The sequence below is a fragment of the Equus caballus genome, chromosome 8 (genome assembly GCF_041296265.1).
Source record: "Equus caballus isolate H_3958 breed thoroughbred chromosome 8, TB-T2T, whole genome shotgun sequence".
In the NCBI taxonomy this organism is placed as follows: Eukaryota; Metazoa; Chordata; class Mammalia; order Perissodactyla; family Equidae; genus Equus; species Equus caballus.
The window spans coordinates 88,303,450-88,324,366 of record NC_091691.1 but is presented as its reverse complement, the minus strand read 5'-3'; the positions used below and the strand labels follow the sequence as shown (position 1 = coordinate 88,324,366).

The 20,917-nt window shown below is 39.2% G+C and overlaps 1 protein-coding gene across 2 annotated transcripts; it reads right to left on the bottom strand.

The window, feature by feature from the left end:
• Nucleotides 1-152: 152 nt before the first annotated feature.
• On the bottom strand, nucleotides 153-17,106 carry SERPINB13 (serpin family B member 13). 2 transcript variants are annotated; one of them, XM_070275810.1, is made up of 9 exons: nucleotides 16,947-16,990; nucleotides 16,644-16,754; nucleotides 15,094-15,275; nucleotides 14,495-14,551; nucleotides 5,131-5,259; nucleotides 4,624-4,741; nucleotides 3,101-3,243; nucleotides 2,737-2,892; nucleotides 153-947 (listed from the first exon to the last, which is right to left on the bottom strand). In XM_070275810.1, exons 2-9 carry the CDS (start codon nucleotides 16,711-16,713, stop codon nucleotides 543-545), a joined length of 1,260 nt encoding a protein of 419 aa, XP_070131911.1. In that variant the 5' UTR covers nucleotides 16,714-16,754; nucleotides 16,947-16,990; the 3' UTR covers nucleotides 153-542. The 2 variants fall into 2 exon arrangements, with proteins under 2 accessions (XP_070131911.1, XP_005613027.2); XM_005612970.3 differs by lacking the exon at nucleotides 16,644-16,754 and having other exon boundaries at nucleotides 16,947-17,106.
• Nucleotides 17,107-20,917: the final 3,811 nt, after the last annotated feature.

Below are 20,917 nucleotides of genomic sequence, written 5' to 3'. Positions count from 1 at the left end.
AAAATACGGGAATCCTTTCTGTCTGGTATACTGTTTCATCTTGTTCTGGCCCTTCAGTTTTAATTTATGCTTTGCTAATAGGTTTCTAAAATCTCTTTCATATTTGCTGTTTGCAACATTATCTGCTGAGAATGAAAAAAGTAACACGTGAATTGAGTAAATTATTGTTTTATTTTATTTGCATATTATAACACGCCAAAATCTTAGAACCAGAGGGACTCCCCAAATCACTAGTCCACAGTCTACTGAAGAGATGTTTCTCTCCATTAGTGCACAACACTACAGGACATTGATTTACTTTCAGAAGAAATCAACAGGAGATTATTAATGAACTTTGATTTAACACACTTTGTGCATGGCACAAACAAAAGGACATTTCACTTTTAAGGAAAATTTAAAACACGCACACACCCTACTACAGTCACATCAGTTTTGATGGTAAGACGGTGTGCAAACAAGTAAAACAAATTTTAAAAGAATGGGCTATTTCCATAGTGGTATTGATACTCCAACACCAGTTTTCTGCCAAGGCATTGACTGTCCTAAGGAGAAGAAAATTTTCCAAAGAAGAGGATACTATTGGACTCATTGTGCCTGATGAAGAACAGGAAAGGATGGTTGCAGTGAAAATTTTCATAATCTGGCGCCGATGTGACAGCAAAGCCCACGCCGGTGGCAGCTGCAGCCTCGACACCTTCCTCGGTTACCACCACAAAGGACCTGTGCAAGAACTTCTGGACATGCAACCCTGAACGTGAGGACATCCCCGAGAAGTTAGCTGTGTGCTCACTGAAGGCGTCCGCCATCCCCAGGGCTGCCAGGACGGCCTCCAGATCATAACTATCCTCCACTTCAAACCGGGGCAAGTGTAAATTCACATTCCTTTCTTCCATATGCCCTGGGCTAGTCCACTCTACCAATTTCTCAGGAGTTACTTTATCCAAAATCTATTAAGGAAAAAAAGGGAGGGAAGAATGGTATGATTATCGAGACAAATTTAAACAGTGTAATACTGATTTTATCACTAGGAAATTACTAATTTTAGTAACAAACAAAAGTAAAAATTTCATTTCATTAGACTCTTCATTTTATAGAGCATTTAATATAATATATTTCTCTACTTAAACTATCTGTGTATATATGAAAATTCAATAGTATTAAATAAACTTTTAAATTTAAGAAATAAGACATTTCTTATTCTAGCAACCTAATACATATTTCATTTTTACTATTCCTCTCTAGTCTTTATATGCATATATATTATACAATTTATAATACATTATAATATATGTAAATATGTAATATACATTTACATGTTGCAATCACAGTGGATGTCCATTTTACTTGTTATAATGTAAACTTTTGTTCATCAAGTTGATAAATTTTACCCAACATTCATCCATTCATTCACTTTAATCATCTAGTATGCATTAAGCATTATGATAAATGCTGATAGATACTGTAGATACAAAAATAATATTATCATGAATTTCAAAGTAGGTATCCTAGTGTATTTAATGCAGAGATTACTGATTTCACTCAGAAAGGCAGTTTTTTTCTTTTGGATTATTTCCCTAGGGTAATTCCCACAACTGGGGTTTTTGAGTTAGAGTATGAATATTCTTAAAGCTTTTATATATACTGCCATCTTACTGTGACAAAATACTTTCCAACATATAATGCTACTAGAGATGATTCACAGTAGCAGAACAGTATCCAGTATTATAACAATATAACATCTGCCATTTATTGAGTAATTTCCACGTCCTGGACCTATTTTAAGATATCTCCTAGAATGGGTCCAATACATGGAAAGCACTCAATAAATGATAAATGCTATATTATTACAATACTGGGTCCTGTTCTGTATATATATTTTTTCTATATATTTTCTAATCATTACAATACTATACATTAAGAACTATGGAGCCCATTTTATAGATGGGAAAATATTGGCATTCCAGGAAGTTAAGCATCAAAGGACTGAAAGCTACTAACTAGAAGAACAGGGATTTGAAACAAAGCCTTCCTAATTTCAAAACTACAGGATACCAGCCATATCAATTTTTAACTGCGAAGTGGGTGGGACTAAATCCAGGGGCTCAAGATTAAGGGTCCTGTGGACTTTGGGTGATTACTATGTGTTGAGGTAGGTTTATCCTTGGTAAAAAAAAAAAAAAAAAAAAAAAGTACTACTCTGGTAAGTGATATTGATTATGGGAGGAGGCTATCATGTGTGGGGGCAGGAGGTATATGGGAAATCTCTGTACCTTCCTCTCAATTTTGCTGTAAACCTAAAACTGCTCTAAAAAAATTGCCTTTAAAAAAGATTAAAAGTCTAAGAAAGAAATTCCAAAGGTCCAATAAGCATGAACGCAAAATTTGCTGTGCATGTGCATATGTAATTTTTTTCTGGGAAAGAGGGTCCATCCGGATCAACCATCTCTCAGAATGGTGGATGATCTTTAGAATTCCCATGTGTCCTTAAACGTTCATTTTAGCTCATCCTCAAATATTTTAGTATTGGTTGTTCTCAATAAACCTGATAACTTTTAATGTTCCTCTTTAGACACCCATCTGTCTTTGCTTTTGCACAGAGTGAGAAATATTTTCTACTTGGTGTTGCCAGACACCAGCTCCAAATCAGAAGCCCTGTTTCCAGGCTCACCCAGAACAAGCTTTGGGATGCAAAGCCTCAGGAAATGAAAGCAACATTGGAGCAATGCAAGGTTTTACCTTCTCCAGACCATCTATGTCATTGGGCAGCAACACGAACATGCTTAGGTCATTGTTTTTATATGGAATCCCCAGAATTTTGGCCTGCAAGTCCTCCAAGAGAGTGAAACTGAAGGAATGGCGCTGTGTCATCATCAGCACAGATTTACTTGTACTCTGCAACAAAGGCACAGGGCACGCAATGTCAGAGACGTAAGACAACCAAGTGAGCGCACCAAAATAATTAGCTTGGTCTAAAATCATGTTAAAGATCAGAGCCTCAGAATCAGCATTCGCTATCCACCATGTACACTTGCTCAAATATGACTTTAGATTTTACATCCCACATGTAAGCACAGCACACGTTGTAAATAAAGGACCAAACCTTATTCAGCCAAAATTCCTCCTCCTTGGTATTTTCTTTCTTAAACTCCGTGTCCCATTGCCCTTTAAAACAAACTACGTTCAGCAGCACCAACTTAGTGGAGCTGCTTATAGAGCCATCCGGAAACAGGTCCTTGATTTTTTCTGCAAACAAACAACAAAAATTGGCCCATCTTCAAAATTATGAGCAATATGCGTGGCACATACAATGCAGATGGACTTGAGTGATCATTGTGAACTCAGCCACGTCAGCGCCTGAAGGCCTTGCCAACAATGCGTTTGCTAGCAGAATCGGTAAGGACATTTTCACCTCGCCCAATGCCTATTTATCCCATTGGATACATTGAAATGTGATACGTAAGAGTTCAGGCTCTGGGATCAGATTGCCTCTGCTAGCATCCAGTTTTGCCTCTTATCAACTGAGGAATCTTGGGCAAGTGATTTAAGCTCTCTGTGCCTCAGTTTCCACATCAGTAAAACAGGAATAAAACCTGCCTCATAGGGTTGTTGAAAAGAGTTGACTTAATACACGTCAAGCACTTCTAACACTACCCAACTCATAATAAGCGCTCAGTAAGCGTTAGCTATCATTATTTTTGCCCATTCAATATAGTTACCACCTGACCTTTAGAGATTACTTATTTTATTGGAAAAGGAGCTGATGTTTTGGGCTCTGGGTTTAGCCCAACTCGCACTAAATTCTGGAGAATACTGCCTTCAATCAACCCTTTGAAGACACTTTTTTTCCTTTGGACTAAGCGTGAAAAAAAAAAATGCAATCTGAAATAAGAGATGCTTCCCTGATAACTGGAATAAAAAATGTAATCTGAAACTCTAATACTAAAGTATCAGTATTGCTCCCCAAAATATTTTCCATATCAGCGTTCCTCTCTGGTATTTCTTGTGTGTTTGGCTCATACTAGGAGATGAGGAGAGGAGGATGAAGTGAGGCCTCTGCCAAGTTCTCTGCTGCGGATGGGGTGAAAGTTGTTATCATCCCGCATGGTGCTCCCGTGGAGATGAGGCCTAGGCAAGCTCCGCTGTAGGTAGCAAAGGCAGGCTTTGACGGGAGAGCTGAACGTTTCTCACTTGACAAAGAGAAAGGAAACCCTCTATGACACTCTCACTTAGGGACTCAGACTCAGAAAGAAAGGCTCTGATATAAAAGAAAAAATGTGAACCCAAGACAGACATGAAACCAATTTCAGGATCCCCAAAAACATTGTAATCCACAGCATGTGCAAATAATTCTCCACTAAGTGTTGTGTTTCCATGAAGTTGGCTTCCTATGGTCCCCTCCCTGGTTCCCCTTGACTCTCAATATATTTGCTGAGAACATTCCACCGTGTTCAGTGCCCTCTGTCATACCCCCCATGCCCAGCCCTGCCCTTCCAACCCTGAGACTCCATCTCAAGTCCCCTCCCAAAGCTTTCTTACCCTGGCACCCTGAGCAGTGTCAAGCACAGGGCTTCACTCACAGTGAGTACTCAAGAAGCGCTTTTATGATGAATGACCATACTCTACCATTTGTTTGGCTTTCAACCCAGGAATTAATCTTCTTTCGACTTTCATCTGCTGCATTTACAAAATCAGTGGGTTCCAGAGCAGCGTGGTAATATTTCTCAACATAATCTAAGTATTTCTTTAGGAGAAACAAGGAAGGAACAGAAAGAGTTTGAAAATTCGATTTATACTTTGCAACATCTCTGCCTAAATTTATCTGTACATCGAAATGACTCACAGTGTAATCAGGGATTTTTAGGACCTGGGCAAATCATTTTGAGTACTTCCGTGCACATTTTTATGCAGGTGTAATAGGGTTAAGGCAAAAATCAGATTTAGACTGCCAGGATTTTTAAAAAGTTCCAAAAAACTAGATGTCTGGAGAGCAGGCAGGGGGCACACCCAGTGATGTGGGCAGAGCCAGGCAGTCAACTTAGGCAGCATGCCTCCAGAACCCACAATCCTAACAAGGGCATTTGGCCATTTATGAATACCACTCACAGATGTGGTGGACACAGCAAAACTTACCTGAAGGAAGAGGTAGGTCTTTTCTCCAAATAGCCTGTTGGCTATTTTCAGTTCATAATCATTAGTGGGTTTGCTTGTCTCAGTCAAAAACTTTTGGAATTGGTGATGAATCTCTTCTCTCTTCTCAATCTTCAAAATCAAAACAAAACCTCAGAGTTATGTTGTCAAAAGCGAGCCTAGATTCTCCCTCAGAGACAGGGCTGCTAGGTCTTTCTCTCAGTTTGATAGTCTTGAGAGTGGCCCACGAGTTTGGTGTGGCCCCTGGATGTCAGGTGACTTTTACACAAATCATGTGATAACGTAAGTCACAATCCATCTCAGCTCCACAAAGAAGCCTGTTCTGCCGGCCAATGCCACAGATCTTGCTTTTCTGGCTTGGGGTGCATTTTTATCTCAGCTGTAATTTCCCACTAAATGTTTTATATGCTTGTTTTTAGCTAACCACAAGCTAACTACTTGAGGAAAGCAGATGACTCCTCAGATGATTCTTATCCACTCTAAAGTTTGGCAATTTCTGTTCCAGATAGTGGACAAGAAAAGTGACTCCTGATGGTATAAGTAGCCATTTGTCAGAGCTATACTTTGGGCTGAAGTGAGATTTCCTTGTCTCTGCGGGAAAAAAAAAAAAAAAGAGGAAACTTTTCTGGACATTTTTTGTAGACTCCATCAGTTTTCTGATTGAGGGCTGAGGAGTGAGTGCTCCATGGCAGAGCCAGCTGACCCAGCACACATCCCTGAAACAAAGAGGAACACAGTCGCATTGCCTGTTGAGTGACATGTATGTGGCTGCTTCCATTCACACTGGTTGCAAAGGAGAGGGGAGAGGCATTTTAAATTTGACCTGAAAGGCTTATTCGTGATTGCACTGAGAACAGAAAGGCTTTCTTCCTCCAGAATATAAAGCCCATGGGTTTTTGTTGTTTATCTCTTTATTTCACTACTGGTTACCCAATGGCTAGAGTAGTATCTGGCACATAAAAAACAATTAGTTATGGGGCTGGCCCCGTGGCCAAGTGGTTAAGTTCGCGCGCTCCGCTGCAGGCGGCCCAGGGTTTCGTTGGTTCGAATCCTGGGCACGGACATGGCACTGCTCGTCAAACCACGCTGAGGCAGCGTCCCACATGCCACAACTAGAAGGACCCACAACGAAGAATGTACAACTATGTACTGGGGGGCTTTGGGGTGAAAAAGGAAAAAAATAAAATCTTTAAAAAAAAACAATTAGTTAATTTTTGTGAATAATTAATCAACATTTGAAGACATTCAAAGTGAAAATGTAAAAATGTGCTGCTCTAAAAAAATATCTGAAGTTGAATTTGACCTTTGGCTCTTTCCTTGCTACTATGAGCCTTTAAAGGGCAAGTGATCACTTTATGGCTGCTCAGCTTAACTGATACGTGATGTGAGCAGATCAAAGTATTGAAGCCTTTGGTGAATAACAGATTGATATAAAGAGGAGGATGTAATGGGAGTGTTTCTCCAGTAGGCCAGTTGTGACTGAGTTGATCTAAAAATGGGGAAAGGGAGGGAAGGCTACTGTCAAACAGGTCTGGGGTTAGAATTTATACCATCTCTATGGCCTGGGAAATCCCGTACTAAGAAATTAACTTAAAGTGACCTTGGGTTGATAACACCCCAGGATCTTATTTCAGAAGAAAAAAAATTACCTATACTAGAACGATAACTATATTCCAGATTTCACTGGACCCGCATAAATTATCAGCCAAATATTAGTTCATATTCCAAAATTACGTCATTAGAAAATAAGTCCTACATCAAGAATCAGAAACAAAAATAGCAAACAGTCATGTTAGACCCTCAAGGACTTAAAATATTGGAATTATCAAATATCACATTTAAAAAGCAATATATTGAGAATGTCAACCTGAAAAGATATTGAAAATATGGTTAAGGAACCAGGGACTATCAACAATTTTCAGGTTGGTTTTATAAATCAACTAGAACTTCTATACATAAATATTCAGTAAACATTGAAATTAAAAGCTCAATAGATGGGACAATAGACAATTACGAATAGCTAAATTAGTGAACTATACAGAGCTGAATAATTTTCTCAGAATGCAGCACAAAGACAAAAAGTGATAAAAAACATGTATGACAAGTGAAGAAATCTAGAAAATACAATACGAATTCTAAACTCCTTCCAAAAGGCAAGAAGAAGAGAATAGGGAAAATGCATTACTTAAAAAATTAAGTGGCTGAGAATTTTCCAGAATTGAAAAGTATGAATTTTCATATTCAGAAAACATGGTAAATCAGTCTTGTTGAATAAAGGAAATTCACACCTAGACACATTGCAGTAAAATTCAAGAACAGCAAGAAGAAGCAGCAAAACTTAAATGCAGCCAAAGGTAGATCAGCTATCAAGGAATGCCAATTAAACAAACTTAACAGCAACATAAGAAATGCAGAGTGGAATGGTATCTTCAAAGAGTTGCAAGGAAATATCGATCTAGAATTCAAAATACAGTTAAATATTCATTCAAGAACAAACAAAGGCAAATATAACCTGACAGCATCTGCCATGTGTCAATCTTTACTAAAGAAAGTTTTGAGGAGAGATGTAAGCAAGACGGCAGAATAAGAAGCCCCAGATCCTCCTTCCCTGACTGGAGAGGCTGACTTAACACCAGTACAAGAACCAAATGCCTTTGCAAAAGATCCAGAAACCAGTTCAAAGGTCCCTGTACCCCAGATGAGCATGAACCAACTGCATCGAGGCCCAGTAGAAAAATTCACGGACTCATTCACCAGAGCTCCTTCCCCCAACACAGTATGGTGTGACTGGGAGAAAACTCCCAACTTCTCCTGGGGGAGAGAAACAGAAGAGTAGAATGTATACCGACCATTCTGGCTTTTCTGGAGGCTGCCTGAGAGACTGGTTTCTGTCTTGTCTCAATCAAACTGCTGACAGGAACAGAGCACCAGGTTGACCACTGACAACAAAGGCAATCAGCAGCATTAGAGTCTGCAGTATCACAGAGAGACACCAAGGGGAGCTCCCAAGTAAAAACCAGCAAACGTTTTCAATTAGGAGATTACCTGCACAAGCCCAGACAGGAGGCATCCCCAGAAAATGCTTAAGAGGTCTCCAGAATTTCCAGCCAGGCTGATTGGAAAACGTTCTCCCTGTATTAAACCAAACCACAAAGACTGGGAAAGGTGGCTGATTTTCCAAATGCCAAAGTCCCAAAAGAAGATAACAAGGCACAAAAAGACACGGAAACATGGTCCAGTCAAAAGAACAAATTAAACCAACAACCTAACTTTACATCTCAAGGGACTAGAAAAAGAACAAACTAAACCAAAAGTTAGCAGAAGGAAGGAAATAATAAAGATTGGAGCAGAAATAAACAAAACAGAGAGTAGAAAAACAATAGAAAAAAATCAACAAAAGCAAGAGTTGGGGTTTTTTTCCAGAAGATCAACAAAATTGACAAATCCTTAACCAGACCAATTAAGAAAAAAATATAGAAGACTCCAATAACTAAAATTGGAAATCAGAGAGGGGCCATTACAACTAATGTCATGGAGATAAAAAGGATTATGAGAGATTACTATTAATGATTATAATCTAGAATAAATGGATAAATTTCTAGAAACATACAACCTACCAAGACTGAATAATGAAGACATAAAAAATCTGAACAGACAACTAGTAAGAAGATTGAATCAGTAATCAAAAACCTCCAACAACAAAAAAGCTCAGAACCAAATAGCTTGATTGGAGAATTCTACCAAACATTTAAAAAAAATTAATGCCAATCTTCCTCAAAGTCTTCCAAAAACTTGAAGAGAAAGGAACATTCTCAAACTCATTCTATGTAGCCAGCAGTACCCTAATACCAGAACCAGACAAAGCTTATAAGAAAAGAAAACTATGGACCAATATATCTGATGAGTATTGATTCAAAAATCCTCAACAAAATACTAGCAAACCAAATACAACAGCACATTAAAAGGATCATACACCATAACCAAGTAGGACTTATACTTGGAATGTATGGATGGTTCAACATATGAAACTCAATCAATGTAATACACAACATTAACAGAATGAAAGACAAAAGCCACATGAATATCTCAACTGATGTAGAAAAATCTTTTGACAAAATTCAGCACCCTTTCATGATAAAAACATTCAACAAACTAGAAATAGAAGGAATCAACATAATAAAATCAGATGTCCACTCTCACCACTACTATTCAATATATTCAACAAAGTCCTGAAAGTCTTAGCCAGAAGAAGAAAATTAGAGAATAAAACAACATAAGAGGAATGCAAATCAGAAAGAAAGTACATTCGTGTCTGTTCACAGATGACATAATCTTATATGTAGAAAATCCTAGATTCCACAAAAAACTGTTAAATTAATTCAACAAAGTTTCAGAATACAAAATCTACATGGAAAAATCAGTTGCATCTCTATACACTAACAATGACCAATCCAAAAAGTAATTAAGAAAATAATCCCATTTACCATAGTATCAAAAGGGATAAAAGAGTTAGATATAAACTTAACTAAGAAGAAGAAAGACTTGTACACTGAAAACTACAAAAAAAAATGCTTTAAAAAATCAAAGAAGATACAAATAAATGGAAAGAATCCATGTTCATGGATTGGAAGACATAATATTGTTAAAATAGCCACACTACCCAAAGTGATGTATAGATTCAATGCAATCCCTATCAAAATCTCAATGGCATGTTTTGCAGTAATAGAAAAAATATCTTAAAATTCATATGGCATCTCAGGCAAGCAAATAGACAAAACAATCTGGAAAAAAAAGAGTGAAGTTAGAGACTTCGCACTTCCTGATCTCAAAACATACTACAAAGCAACAGTTATAAAGATGGTGTGGTACCAGCATAAAGACAGATATATGGACCAATGGAACAGAATATGGAGACCAGAAATAAACCCTTGCTTATATGACCAAATGGTTTTAAACAAGGGTGCTAAGACTACACAATGAGGAAAGGATAGTCTCTTTGACAAATGATGTTGGGACAACTGAATATCTGCAAGCAAAAGAATGAAGTACGACCCTTACATTATACCATATATAAAAATTAACTCAAAATGAGTTAAAGAACCAAACATAAAATTTAAAACTATAAAACCCTGAAGAAAACCTAAGGAAAAATCTTATGGATTGTGGATGGTAATGATATATCAAGTATGACATCAAAAGCACAGGCAACAAAAGCAACATAGACAAATGGAACCACATCAAACTAAGAAACTTCTGCTCATTAAAGGAAACAATCAACATAGTGAAAAGGTAACCTGTGGACTGGGATAAACTATTTGCAAACCGTATATCAGATATGGAGTTAATATCCAGAATATATAAAGAACTTCTACAACTCAGCAACAACAATAAAATAATCCAAAGAAAAAATGAGTAAAGGACTTGAATAGACAAGTCATCAAAGAAGATATACAAATGGCCAACAGCATGTGAAAAGATACTCAACATCACTAATCACAAGAAGAATGCAAATATCAAAACCAGAAGGAGATATCAACTCACATCCATTAGGATGGCCACTATCAAAAGAACAGGAAATAGTGTCAGTGAGAATGCGGAGAATTTGGAACCTTGAACATTGTTGGTGGGAATGTAAAATGGTTCAGCTATTATGGGAAACAGTACAGAGGTTTCTCAAAAATCTAAAAATGAAATTGCCATATGATCCAGCAATCATATTTCTGAATATATATCAAAAAACTTCAAAGTGAGATCTCAAAGGGGTATTTGCATTTCCATGTTCATTGCAGTATTATTCACAACAGCCAAGAGGTGGAAGCAACCCAATTGTTCTTCAACATATGAATGGATAAAGAAAATGTGGTGTATACCTACAATGGAATATTATGCAGCCTTTAAAAATAAGGAAATCTTGTTACACACCTCAACATGGATGAATCTCAAGGACATTATGGTAAACAAGATACGCCAGTCACAAAAGAATAGATACTGCATGATTCCACTTACATGAAGTACTGCAAGTAGTCAAAATCATAGAAACAGAAATTAGAAATCAATCAGTCAATCAACAATCAACAGGCTGGCAGTTTTAAATCCAAATTCTTCCCAGAATATCAGGTGTGTTTCTGAATTTATACAAACTCTCCCAGAGAACAGTAAAAGAGGAAACATTCCCCAACTCATCTTAGGAGTTTAGTGATACTCTGATACCAAAACTAGACAAGGACAGGACAAGAAAAAATATTACAGATTGATCTTGTTTATAACAGAGATTTTTTAAAACCCTGACAAAATATTACCAAATCCAATTCAATAATGTAAAATTTTTTAAAACTCATGACCAAGTTGATTATGCCACAAATACAAAAATGGCTTAACATTAGAAATTCTATTAATATAATTTGCTTCATTAACAGACAGAAAAATCATATGGTCATCAACAATACAGAAAAGATATACATATGTATGTATGTATGTATGAATCTGGATGACTAGGGATTGCAAGGTCAGTGGGATTTCAGGTCCCACGTTCTCTGCACAGCTGTATGAAATGGGCCTGTATACACTGCTGAGAGGGATAGATATTGGTACAATCCCTTTGGCAAACAATTTGGTAATAGTCAATAAAGCTGAACATGCATACACCCTACCTCCCAGATGCATATTATAGACCAGCGTTGTCCCATTGAAATACAACGTGAGCCACAATTCTGAGCTACATTCACAATCTTAAACTTCCTAGTGACTACATTATTAAAAGTAAAATGAAATAAGTGATATCAAGTTTAATATTACATTTTATCAAACTAAATGTAGAACATCACCATTTCAATATATAACTATAATAATTATATATTAAAATACAATGTGTTAGGTATTATTTCAACAAAATTTACAGATAAAAATTAATGAGATTTTGGGGCTGGCCCGTGGCCGAGTGGCTAAGTTCCCGGGCTCCGCTGCGGCGGCCCAGTGTTTCATTGGTTCGAATCCTGGCTACGGACATGGCACTGCTCATCAAACCACGCTGAGGCAGCGTCCCACAAGCCACAACTAGATGGACCCACAATGAAGAATATACAACTATGTACCGGGGGGCTTTGGGGAGATAAAGGAAAAAAATAAAACCTTAAAAAAAATTAATGAGATTTTTACATTTGTGACATAATAAAAAATATGTATTTGGTCTCTGTCCCCAGTTCCTGATACAGAACTCCTAAAACTCATAATTTCCTGAGTGACAGGGGTGCTAGGAACATCTTGTATTCTAATATTTGAGTTTTGACTCCAGTTCCTGACACCAAGCTCCCAAATCCCTCAGAATTTCCTGAGTCATGGGAGCACCCTTTGTTCTAATGAGGCAACTCTTGGTGGGCTCCTGAATAGCTTCAAGGTAGGATCTGGTCACCAGAAAGACCAAACCAGTATTAGAAGTTTGGAACTTTTAGCCTCATACCTCATCATCCAGGGAATGCAGAGGAGCTGGAAATTGAGTTAATAATCGATCATGCCTATGTGATGGTGCTTCAGTAAAAATCCCTATTTTTATTGTTGAGAGAGCTTCCAGGTTGGTGAACACATCCATGTGCTGGGAGGGTGGTGCACCCCAAAACACAGGGACAGAAGCTCCTGTGCTCGGGACCCTTTCATACCTCACCCTATCTACCTCTTCATCTGGAAATTCATTTGTATCCTTTGAAATGAACCAGTAAACAAAAGTAAGGTGTTTCCTTGAGTTCTGAGAGACATTATGGCAAATTATTGAACTTGAGGAGGGGGTCATAGGATCCTCCGATTTGCAGCCAAGTCAGACGGAAGTGTGGGTAACCTGGGAACCCACTGCCTGTGCCTGGCATCTGAAGTGGGGAAAGTCTTGTGGGACTCAGCTCTTCACCTGTAGGATCTGCACTAACTCCAGGTAGTTAGCATCAGAATTATTTAATGTGACAACAAAACCCACACATTTGATGTCAGTGTTGCGAGTATAAAAACAGTTTTCCTTTAACATTCTTTTTTCATACCAAGTTCTTGAGTTCAGTGCATATTTTATACTTATGGCACATCTCAATTTGGACTAGATACATTTCAAGCACTCTACAGCCACTTGAATGGCTACCATATTTGATAGCTCAGGACTAGAGAGACCGCCATCCAGGTAAACTACAAGGCTTATATAAGGTCATTTCAGGAAGGAAGGAAGGAAGGAAGGGGGGAAGGAGGGAGGAATGGGGAAAGGAAAGGAGAGAGGAAAAGAGAAAAGGAAGAATTCTAATCTTCTTCATACCGCTGTGACTCCCAGAAAAATCCTGGGGAATGGACAGAGCTACTGCACAGAGTCATACAGGCTGTGCCCTGCACAAAGCTGAAGTTCAACCCTCACCTCAGTCACGAAGCTCTTCAGCCAGGAGGGGCATCTGTCCTAGGGGGTGTATCTTTTTCTAATTTGCGCAAAGATTCTATATAGGCTACCATGCTTGGAAAGGAAAGTGCTCTGAAAACAACTGTGCTCCTTGATTGAGTGGACAGCACAGCAGTTATCTGACCCAACTCTGTTGTACAAACTCTGGAAGGAAGGCTGACTCTCCATATATGCAACTGAACCACCCAGACAACCTGACCATGTGGGATTGTGAAATGAACAGCTCATATTGCTGGTGATTTGAGCCATGATTTTATGAGGGCCTGGGAATGGACTAGGACTGCTGTCAGGGCAAGTATGCCCTTCCTGAGAGCTCTAACCGTCTTTGGATGCCAATCCTCACCTATGGACTTAATCCCTCCCCCATGTTTGCACAGACTATCCTTTGGGTGAGGAATACTACAACCCTAGAGCTTGAAGAGACCCCAGGAAGTCATTGGTCCTGTGCTAGTATTTTTTAAAGTGGAATATCAGCAGAGGGCACTTAAAATAAAAATGAAATGTAGGAATAATATCACCTAAGACTACCATGACAACCACTGGGTGACTTACTGGTGCATTCCAGACACTCCACTGGACACTTTACAGGGGCTCAAAGAAGATGAATAAATTGTCCAAAGTAGCATAGCTGAGCCAGGATTTGAACCCAAATCTGTTTAATTTCAAAACTCATCTACTCTGATATAGGGACTTTCAGTCTATTAGCCTGTACCAGCATATATCATAGTGGTTGGTGCACATTAAAGTTAATGTCTCTTCTTCTTCTTAACATTAAGGGTTTATTATTATTGTATAATCCTACCAACTTTATTTGACTGCAGTGACTGCTTGAAAATAAGCGTGAAGTATTACCTCTTCTGCACATCCCCCCAGTGAGCCCATTTCTACAAAGCAACCATACTGAAGGTTGTAAGACATGTGTCCCACCTCTTTTTCTTCAGCTTTGATTCTTGAGCTTTCTATGTCTTTTTCAGAGCAAAGCACCTGCAAGGGACAAAAAATATTATGGCAGTGATCAGAGCAGAGACAACCTCACACAGGATCACTCAGAGGAAATTGGATGTTTTTTAAAGAAACCTCAGTGGTACACAGGTAACATTTCTCTCCTTGCAAAACCATGAAAAAGTCTGGGTTGCCCACTGATCTCTTCAGAGGAGCCTACATTGGTTTATCCATTCAGATCTTCATCTTTGATGTGTCATTTATACCCTAGTGGGGATTATGCAACATCTCCCAGTAGTTTTTCTTCTTCATGCTTCATCCTTAATTAGGAGGTTGATGGCTTTGGACAAGGCCACTCACCCAGCCCCTGCTCATAGCAATTTCAAGCACCAGGGAGCAGAAGGCATGGCGGTATTTGGAGAGGGAAGAGGACTTCCCCAATAGACCTGAAATTGTTCCATGTCTTCATATGCTTTCTCTGTTTCCTGGCCCATCGGTCAAGAGGAGCATATTTTCAAGGTAATGCTAGAAGGCTGCCCCCGGAGATGACTCTCTGTCTGGAAAGCAAGGGAAGCCCATCTTACCTTCTGTAGCTGGGTGGCGGTGGCTCCTCGGGCCCCTAGGAGGAGCATGCCGATGGCAGCTGAGATGCTCGCAGGGGAAAAGAAGATGTTGCCATCCTTTGTTATATTCAGCTCTTTGAAAAGATCAATGGCAAACTGAATGGTTGCTGCACCAAGTGAATCCATGATGATTCTAGTGAGCTCTAGAACAGCAACAACAATCAAAACAAGACAAGCACTTGTCACTCATTTGAATTGCTTTATTCACAGGAACCCTTCCTGCTTCTCTTCTTCTTCCTGCATTGATCCAGAAAATAGAGATTTTCACCCTGTTGGTGAAAGGCCACTGCTGCCCACTTCTCAACCCTTCTCTTGACCCTCTCTTGACAGAGATAATCATTCTGACATGATCCAGTGGTTCTCAGTTCTCATTTCACCTGGGAGCAGGGTTAATGCCTCAAATGGTTTTCTTCTCTCTTGTTCTCTATCAGAACCTTCCTGCCTCTGCCTGCAGGCCATCTCCTCCCTACGCTAAGCTCCCTCAGGCAGGCCCATCTCTGGCTATGCAATATTGGGCTTGTCCAGCTGCTAGGCTCATGACCAGGCAAGGGGCAGGCTAGGAATCCCCATTGGCCTCAGGTGCAAGCAGTGTTCTCCAATGGAGCCCTCACGATAGTAAAGCCAACAGTCACATTTTTCTCTGATATTTTCAACTTCTCAATTGATTCAAATCCAGTGCAGAGAGTGGTAAGATAGATTAATTCTCTTAAATCCCAATTCCTAACTGCATGAAAACTTGACCCTGGGCTGAATTTTCGCTAATGGGCAATGACATATCTCTGGCTTTGGATTGTTAAGTCGGGGTGAAAGCATTTCTTCTTTATACTTTTCTATATTGTTGCAGGCTTGTACATCATGCCAGCCCTGATGTCATTTCCACTACATTAAACCCAGCATATACAGGTTTAAAACCAAAGCACTCATTCCCTGCTTACTCCCTGGCTCCCTGGCTCCAGAATCCACTCTCCACTACAGAGACAGACAGCCAAGGTCGTCCACCTGGACTCCTTACCATCTCCTCCTCCTTCCTGCAAGCAGCCTCCCAAGGCTGAACACAGGCTGGTGGGAAAGCTCCAACCAGCAAGGCCTCTGACTCCCCCCTATCTACAAGCAGCCACATTCCTCACAAACCTCTAAAACCCCTGGCCTCTCATCTTTCAGGGAGATGAAATGAAAGGAGACAAATTTGAGGGCTCACTCTCATCTCCCAGCTGATATCATCCCAAATGAAAACTCTTTCCTTGCCATAAGCCTGGCGTTCCAGTTTTTATTTGGCCCCTCTTGTGCGGCGAGTAAAGAACCTATGTTTGTAGGTGGCAACATACACAGAGTTCATATTAATTTTTTTATCTCACAAAAAATTAATTTTTAAAGAGCAATGAATATTTACCAAAAATAAACAAATAGAACACATTTTATATTATCTTCGTCATCTGCTATATTACAACTAGAAAAATCCTCAAACAAGAATGAGATTAATGCAAAATAAAATTTTTTGAAAGGCTACATACTTTGAGGGCTTTTTGCTATCAAGGGCTCATCCTTGCTGAGGCATCTCACATCTTCTGTTAAAACTCCCATTTCAACCTCGGGTTTCCTTTCAGGGATTCTTTGCAGGTTAACTTACAGATAAAATGAATTCATTTACTTCAAACAAGATGAAGAAGATACATTGTCATAGCCATGTAGGCACTGAATTAAATAAAACCATCCCAAGGAAAGTCATGCACAATAAGAACACTTCTTTCAAATCAACAAGCATCCATGTTCTCAAAACACTGAAGTCTTAAGTTGGAGCTGAAGGAAAAACTTACCTGGCTTTGGAGAGACGACGTGGCTGGGCAAGGAGCCAGAAAGCATGTGAAACATGCGTAGTTGAAATTTTTAATTTATAGCTCTGTCTCTGCCTCTGCCTACTCATCATCATTTGCATTTCCTGTGAGACAACTTTTGGTTTCTCAATGACGACTCCCCTAATAAAAAAATTAGCAGGCAAAGTTTATGACAAAACTAAGCATTGAATTTCCTTCTTCTTTCATTTATGGCCATGAAATGAAGTTGTCAGCAATTGGGTTGTGAACTGTAGCTCAGAAAGTGTGCATCTTAGACATAGAGGAATAGAGTTTGAATTCTATCTTCTCCAAAATCCCTTACAAATTCTTTGGGGGACCCAAGCATAAAGAGATCTAAATTAACCAGACAACAAAATAAGACTAAAAGCAGGAGCTCAGTCCAGGACCAAAGGGCTGCGTCAGATGGCCCAGTTAAATGAATTATGACCAGGGACAGACCATGAGAGGGACTTCATCGCTATTGGCATCCAGGATCCTCTGGAAAGAATTGTTCAGAGCACTGGTTCTCTACCTTGGATGCACATTAAAATCTCCTGAGGAACTTTTTAAAAAAGTGTCTATGCCCAAACCCCGTCCCCAGACAACTAAGCATCTCTGGGGTGGGAGCCAGGCATCAGAATTTTTATCACCCCAGGAGATGATGATGTGCAGCCAAGGTTGGGAATCACTGGTTTATAGGCTGACGAAGACCTGAACTAATGTGTACTTTACTTACCAGAGATGTGCAGAGCTGTGTCCTGACAAGACCAGTCTCTGTAATATAGTCAACTTTGCTGTTGCATTATTTTGGGGTGTCAAATGCAAAGAATAAAATGAAAGAAAATTTGCTTGCTAGAAAAGAAGGAGGAAAAGTAGTGAGAAAAGTTTGGGCAGGGAGCTAAACACATAACGCATACACTCACACCACTCTTGTTCTCAAATATTCTGCCCATTAATTATGAAATCTCTCATTTAAATTAACTCCATGAACATTTGTTGAGTCTGCTATATACAAGACACTGAGCTAAGCACCAATAATTCATAAACGTGCCACAATCTTACTGATTTTAGAAAAACAACACTATTTTTTTTAAAAAAAGAAACTCAATAGGAAATCATACCTCCAAATTCCAGTCTTTCCTGTCAACTCTGGAGCATCTCTACTCGCTGTACTAGTTTATCAAAAAAAACAGCACTTCATTATTCTCAGCCTTAGTCTTGAGTAAAGGGTGTGAAAATTCATCATTGTTGCCAAACAGCAAATCCCAACAGCTAGAAGGGCATCCTTCTTTTCCCTCTCACCTGTAATGTCTGCCTGAAAAAGCACCTCAGTGATGCAGCTTCTAAGGGCATGGGTAATGTATGCACCAATCTCAATACTCACAATTTGCTTTTTTTTTTTTAAAATATGTTGATTACAGTTCTTTAAGCAAAGTCAAAATAGTATTTAATTAACTTTACTTTCTAATTGTCACTGAGAAATAAGCAAACTAAGTAAGGTTTGGAAAGAATTAGCACTTAGTTATGGAGTTAACCTTGCATGACAATAAAATGAAAATGCTGCTTTTTTTAAATGGTATGAAATCTTTGAGTTGGCAATAATGCTCTACATTTTCACATCCCTATCGGTTTATGTCTTCTAATTCCTTTCTCTGTGGCCCTAGACTCCCTGTTCTACCACCCAGCTATTTCCATAAGCCCTCTGCTTTTTCCTAAAGCACTTTCTCTGCCACTCTGCATAACAGGGAGACCTGACTTTCCTTGGAGGGCCCACATCCCAGTCTTCACTGGTTGTCCCTCATGTCTTGGGATCAGGAAACAAGGTCCTCATTCCTTGGCCCCTTCCTACTCTTGCTTCCTCCAAGCCTATCTTCCTTTAATCATCTTCAATATTCCCTTAGGAGACTTACCCCATCTTGCTGTGGCACCCTTTCCCCAACCAGAGGCCCCCTGGTCTTTGGCACACGGTCTTTCTGTCTACCCTAACAGCTACCACTCCTCTGTATGTCTTCACAGACCATGTCAGTGCTGTCTTTCACTTCTCTGACCCTCACCTTCCCTTCCCCCCCGTAGCCCACGCACATGGTCATGCACTGGGTGTTGTCATCACCAGGAACCACTCCTGCTATAAATTACTGGACACCAAAATTCCTCCCTCTGATTACAGATTCTCATCGTTGTTCTCTCTAAACCTAATTTTCAATGTCATCACAACCTCCAATCATCGGACCCCTCTCTATTCTTCTATTTTATCAGTCTCTTCCTTCCAGTATCAAAACTGTCCCAAAGGTAGAAAACATGTAGATGATTAGAAACCATAAAAATGGTTCCTTTGCTTAGAGTGAGGACAGGAAGTAATTAAGCTCTGAACCAGAGTGCTAGTGGGTTTCCCACCCCATCCCAGGTTTTGGCATAACCTCTGCATGTCTGTTACTGACACCGGCTTGTAAGACTTTTCTTCTCCAAGTCTATCATGTTGCAATGATTGCTATTGGGGTCCCCCTACCAGCCAGTGCTCCTATCACCCAGTTACTCTTGTCTTATTGTTTACAGCTGCCCTTTTCTCAGTCGAACGACTCTCACCTGAATGAGAGCCACTTGCCTGCTAAGCGAGGCAGCACCCCACCCCCAGCCAGGGCACACCTCAGGTGTAACTCACTGGCATAAGGATATAAAAGGACAGGCTGACCCCCTTGTCATCAAAATAGGACTAGCTTTCTAGTGTTCTTTGTCCTCCAGAGTTCCCCCATAGGATCAGACTGAGGCCAACCTCTAGCTGAGACCTCATGATTTATTAAAACGTTTGCCTTGCTCTGTCCTGCTTCTCTCAAAGAAGCACTCTGCTCTCCTCTACCCAAAAATATTACCTGAATAAGAACCTCTGTCTTTGGCTCTGCTTCTAAAGTACCTGACCTAAGACAAATGTGTTTTAATATCTAGCCCAAGCCCTCTCATTGTATTTGCTTTCCAAAAATTCCTTGGCAATTCTTGCATGCATTCTCCTTTAGATAAATTTCTGAATCAGCTTATCAAGGCCTGTGAAAAATCCTCTGGGGATTTAGATTGGGATTTTTGAATTAGTACATTAAAGTCAGGGGGATTGTCATCTTTACATATTGAGCAAGGAACATGCTTGTCTTACATATCCTTCAATAGAGTTCATAGACAGAAAGAAATGGAGAAAGAGAGAGTTAGAAATTCAGTTTTCTCTTCACGATCAAAAACAAAACAAGTGCGTCCACTCTCACCACCTCCATTTAAAATCGAACCAGAGATCCTATCAAGTGCAATAAGGCAATTGATTAATTAATTATTTAATCAAAAGTTTCAAAATTCAAAGTGAAAAAGTAAAACTATCATTCACAAAGGAATTGACACATACGTTATAAGAATTAAAAAATGAGTTTAGCAAGATTGCTGAATGCAAGGTCAATATAAAAACAATCAAATATTTTTTATATACTAGCAACAGAGAAAATCAAAATTTTTTAAATATCTGATTTAAAAGAGCATCAAAAAGCATCACATACCCATTAAAAATGAAAGATGTGTTGGCCTTTGCATAGAAAAAGATCAAGCATAATATAGAGAAATTAAGAAGACCTAAGTAAATGGAGAGATACATTTTATTTATGGTGTGAAAGACTCAATATTGTAAAGATGTCAATTCTCTCAAAACTGATCACTGAAAATTCAATTGAAATCCCAGGAGGTTTTATTTTTCAAAAAACTGACCCACTGATTGTAAATTCATCTGAAGTAGCAGAGGGCCAAGAACAGCTGAGACACTCTTAAAGAACGAGGAGCAGCAGGTAAGACCAGTTCTAGCAGTGGGCAAGACTTGTCATTAAGTAATTAAGTGTGATTTTGGCAAAAGACAGGCCAGAACAAAAGCCCAGAAAAGTTTCTTTGCATATGTGCACCCAATTTTTTTTTTAAGTATTGCTGCAGAG

Coding starts and splice junctions, on each gene's coding strand:
- SERPINB13 (XM_070275810.1), bottom strand. CDS start 16,713: ATGGGAGTTTTAACAGAAGATGTGAGATGCCTCAGCAAGGATGAGCCC. Junction 2,893..3,100: donor AGGAATTTTGGCTGAATAAG/GTTTGGTCCTTT, acceptor CCTTTGTTGCAG/AGTACAAGTAAATCTGTGCT. Junction 948..2,736: donor ACATAGATGGTCTGGAGAAG/GTAAAACCTTGC, acceptor TTTCCTTAATAG/ATTTTGGATAAAGTAACTCC.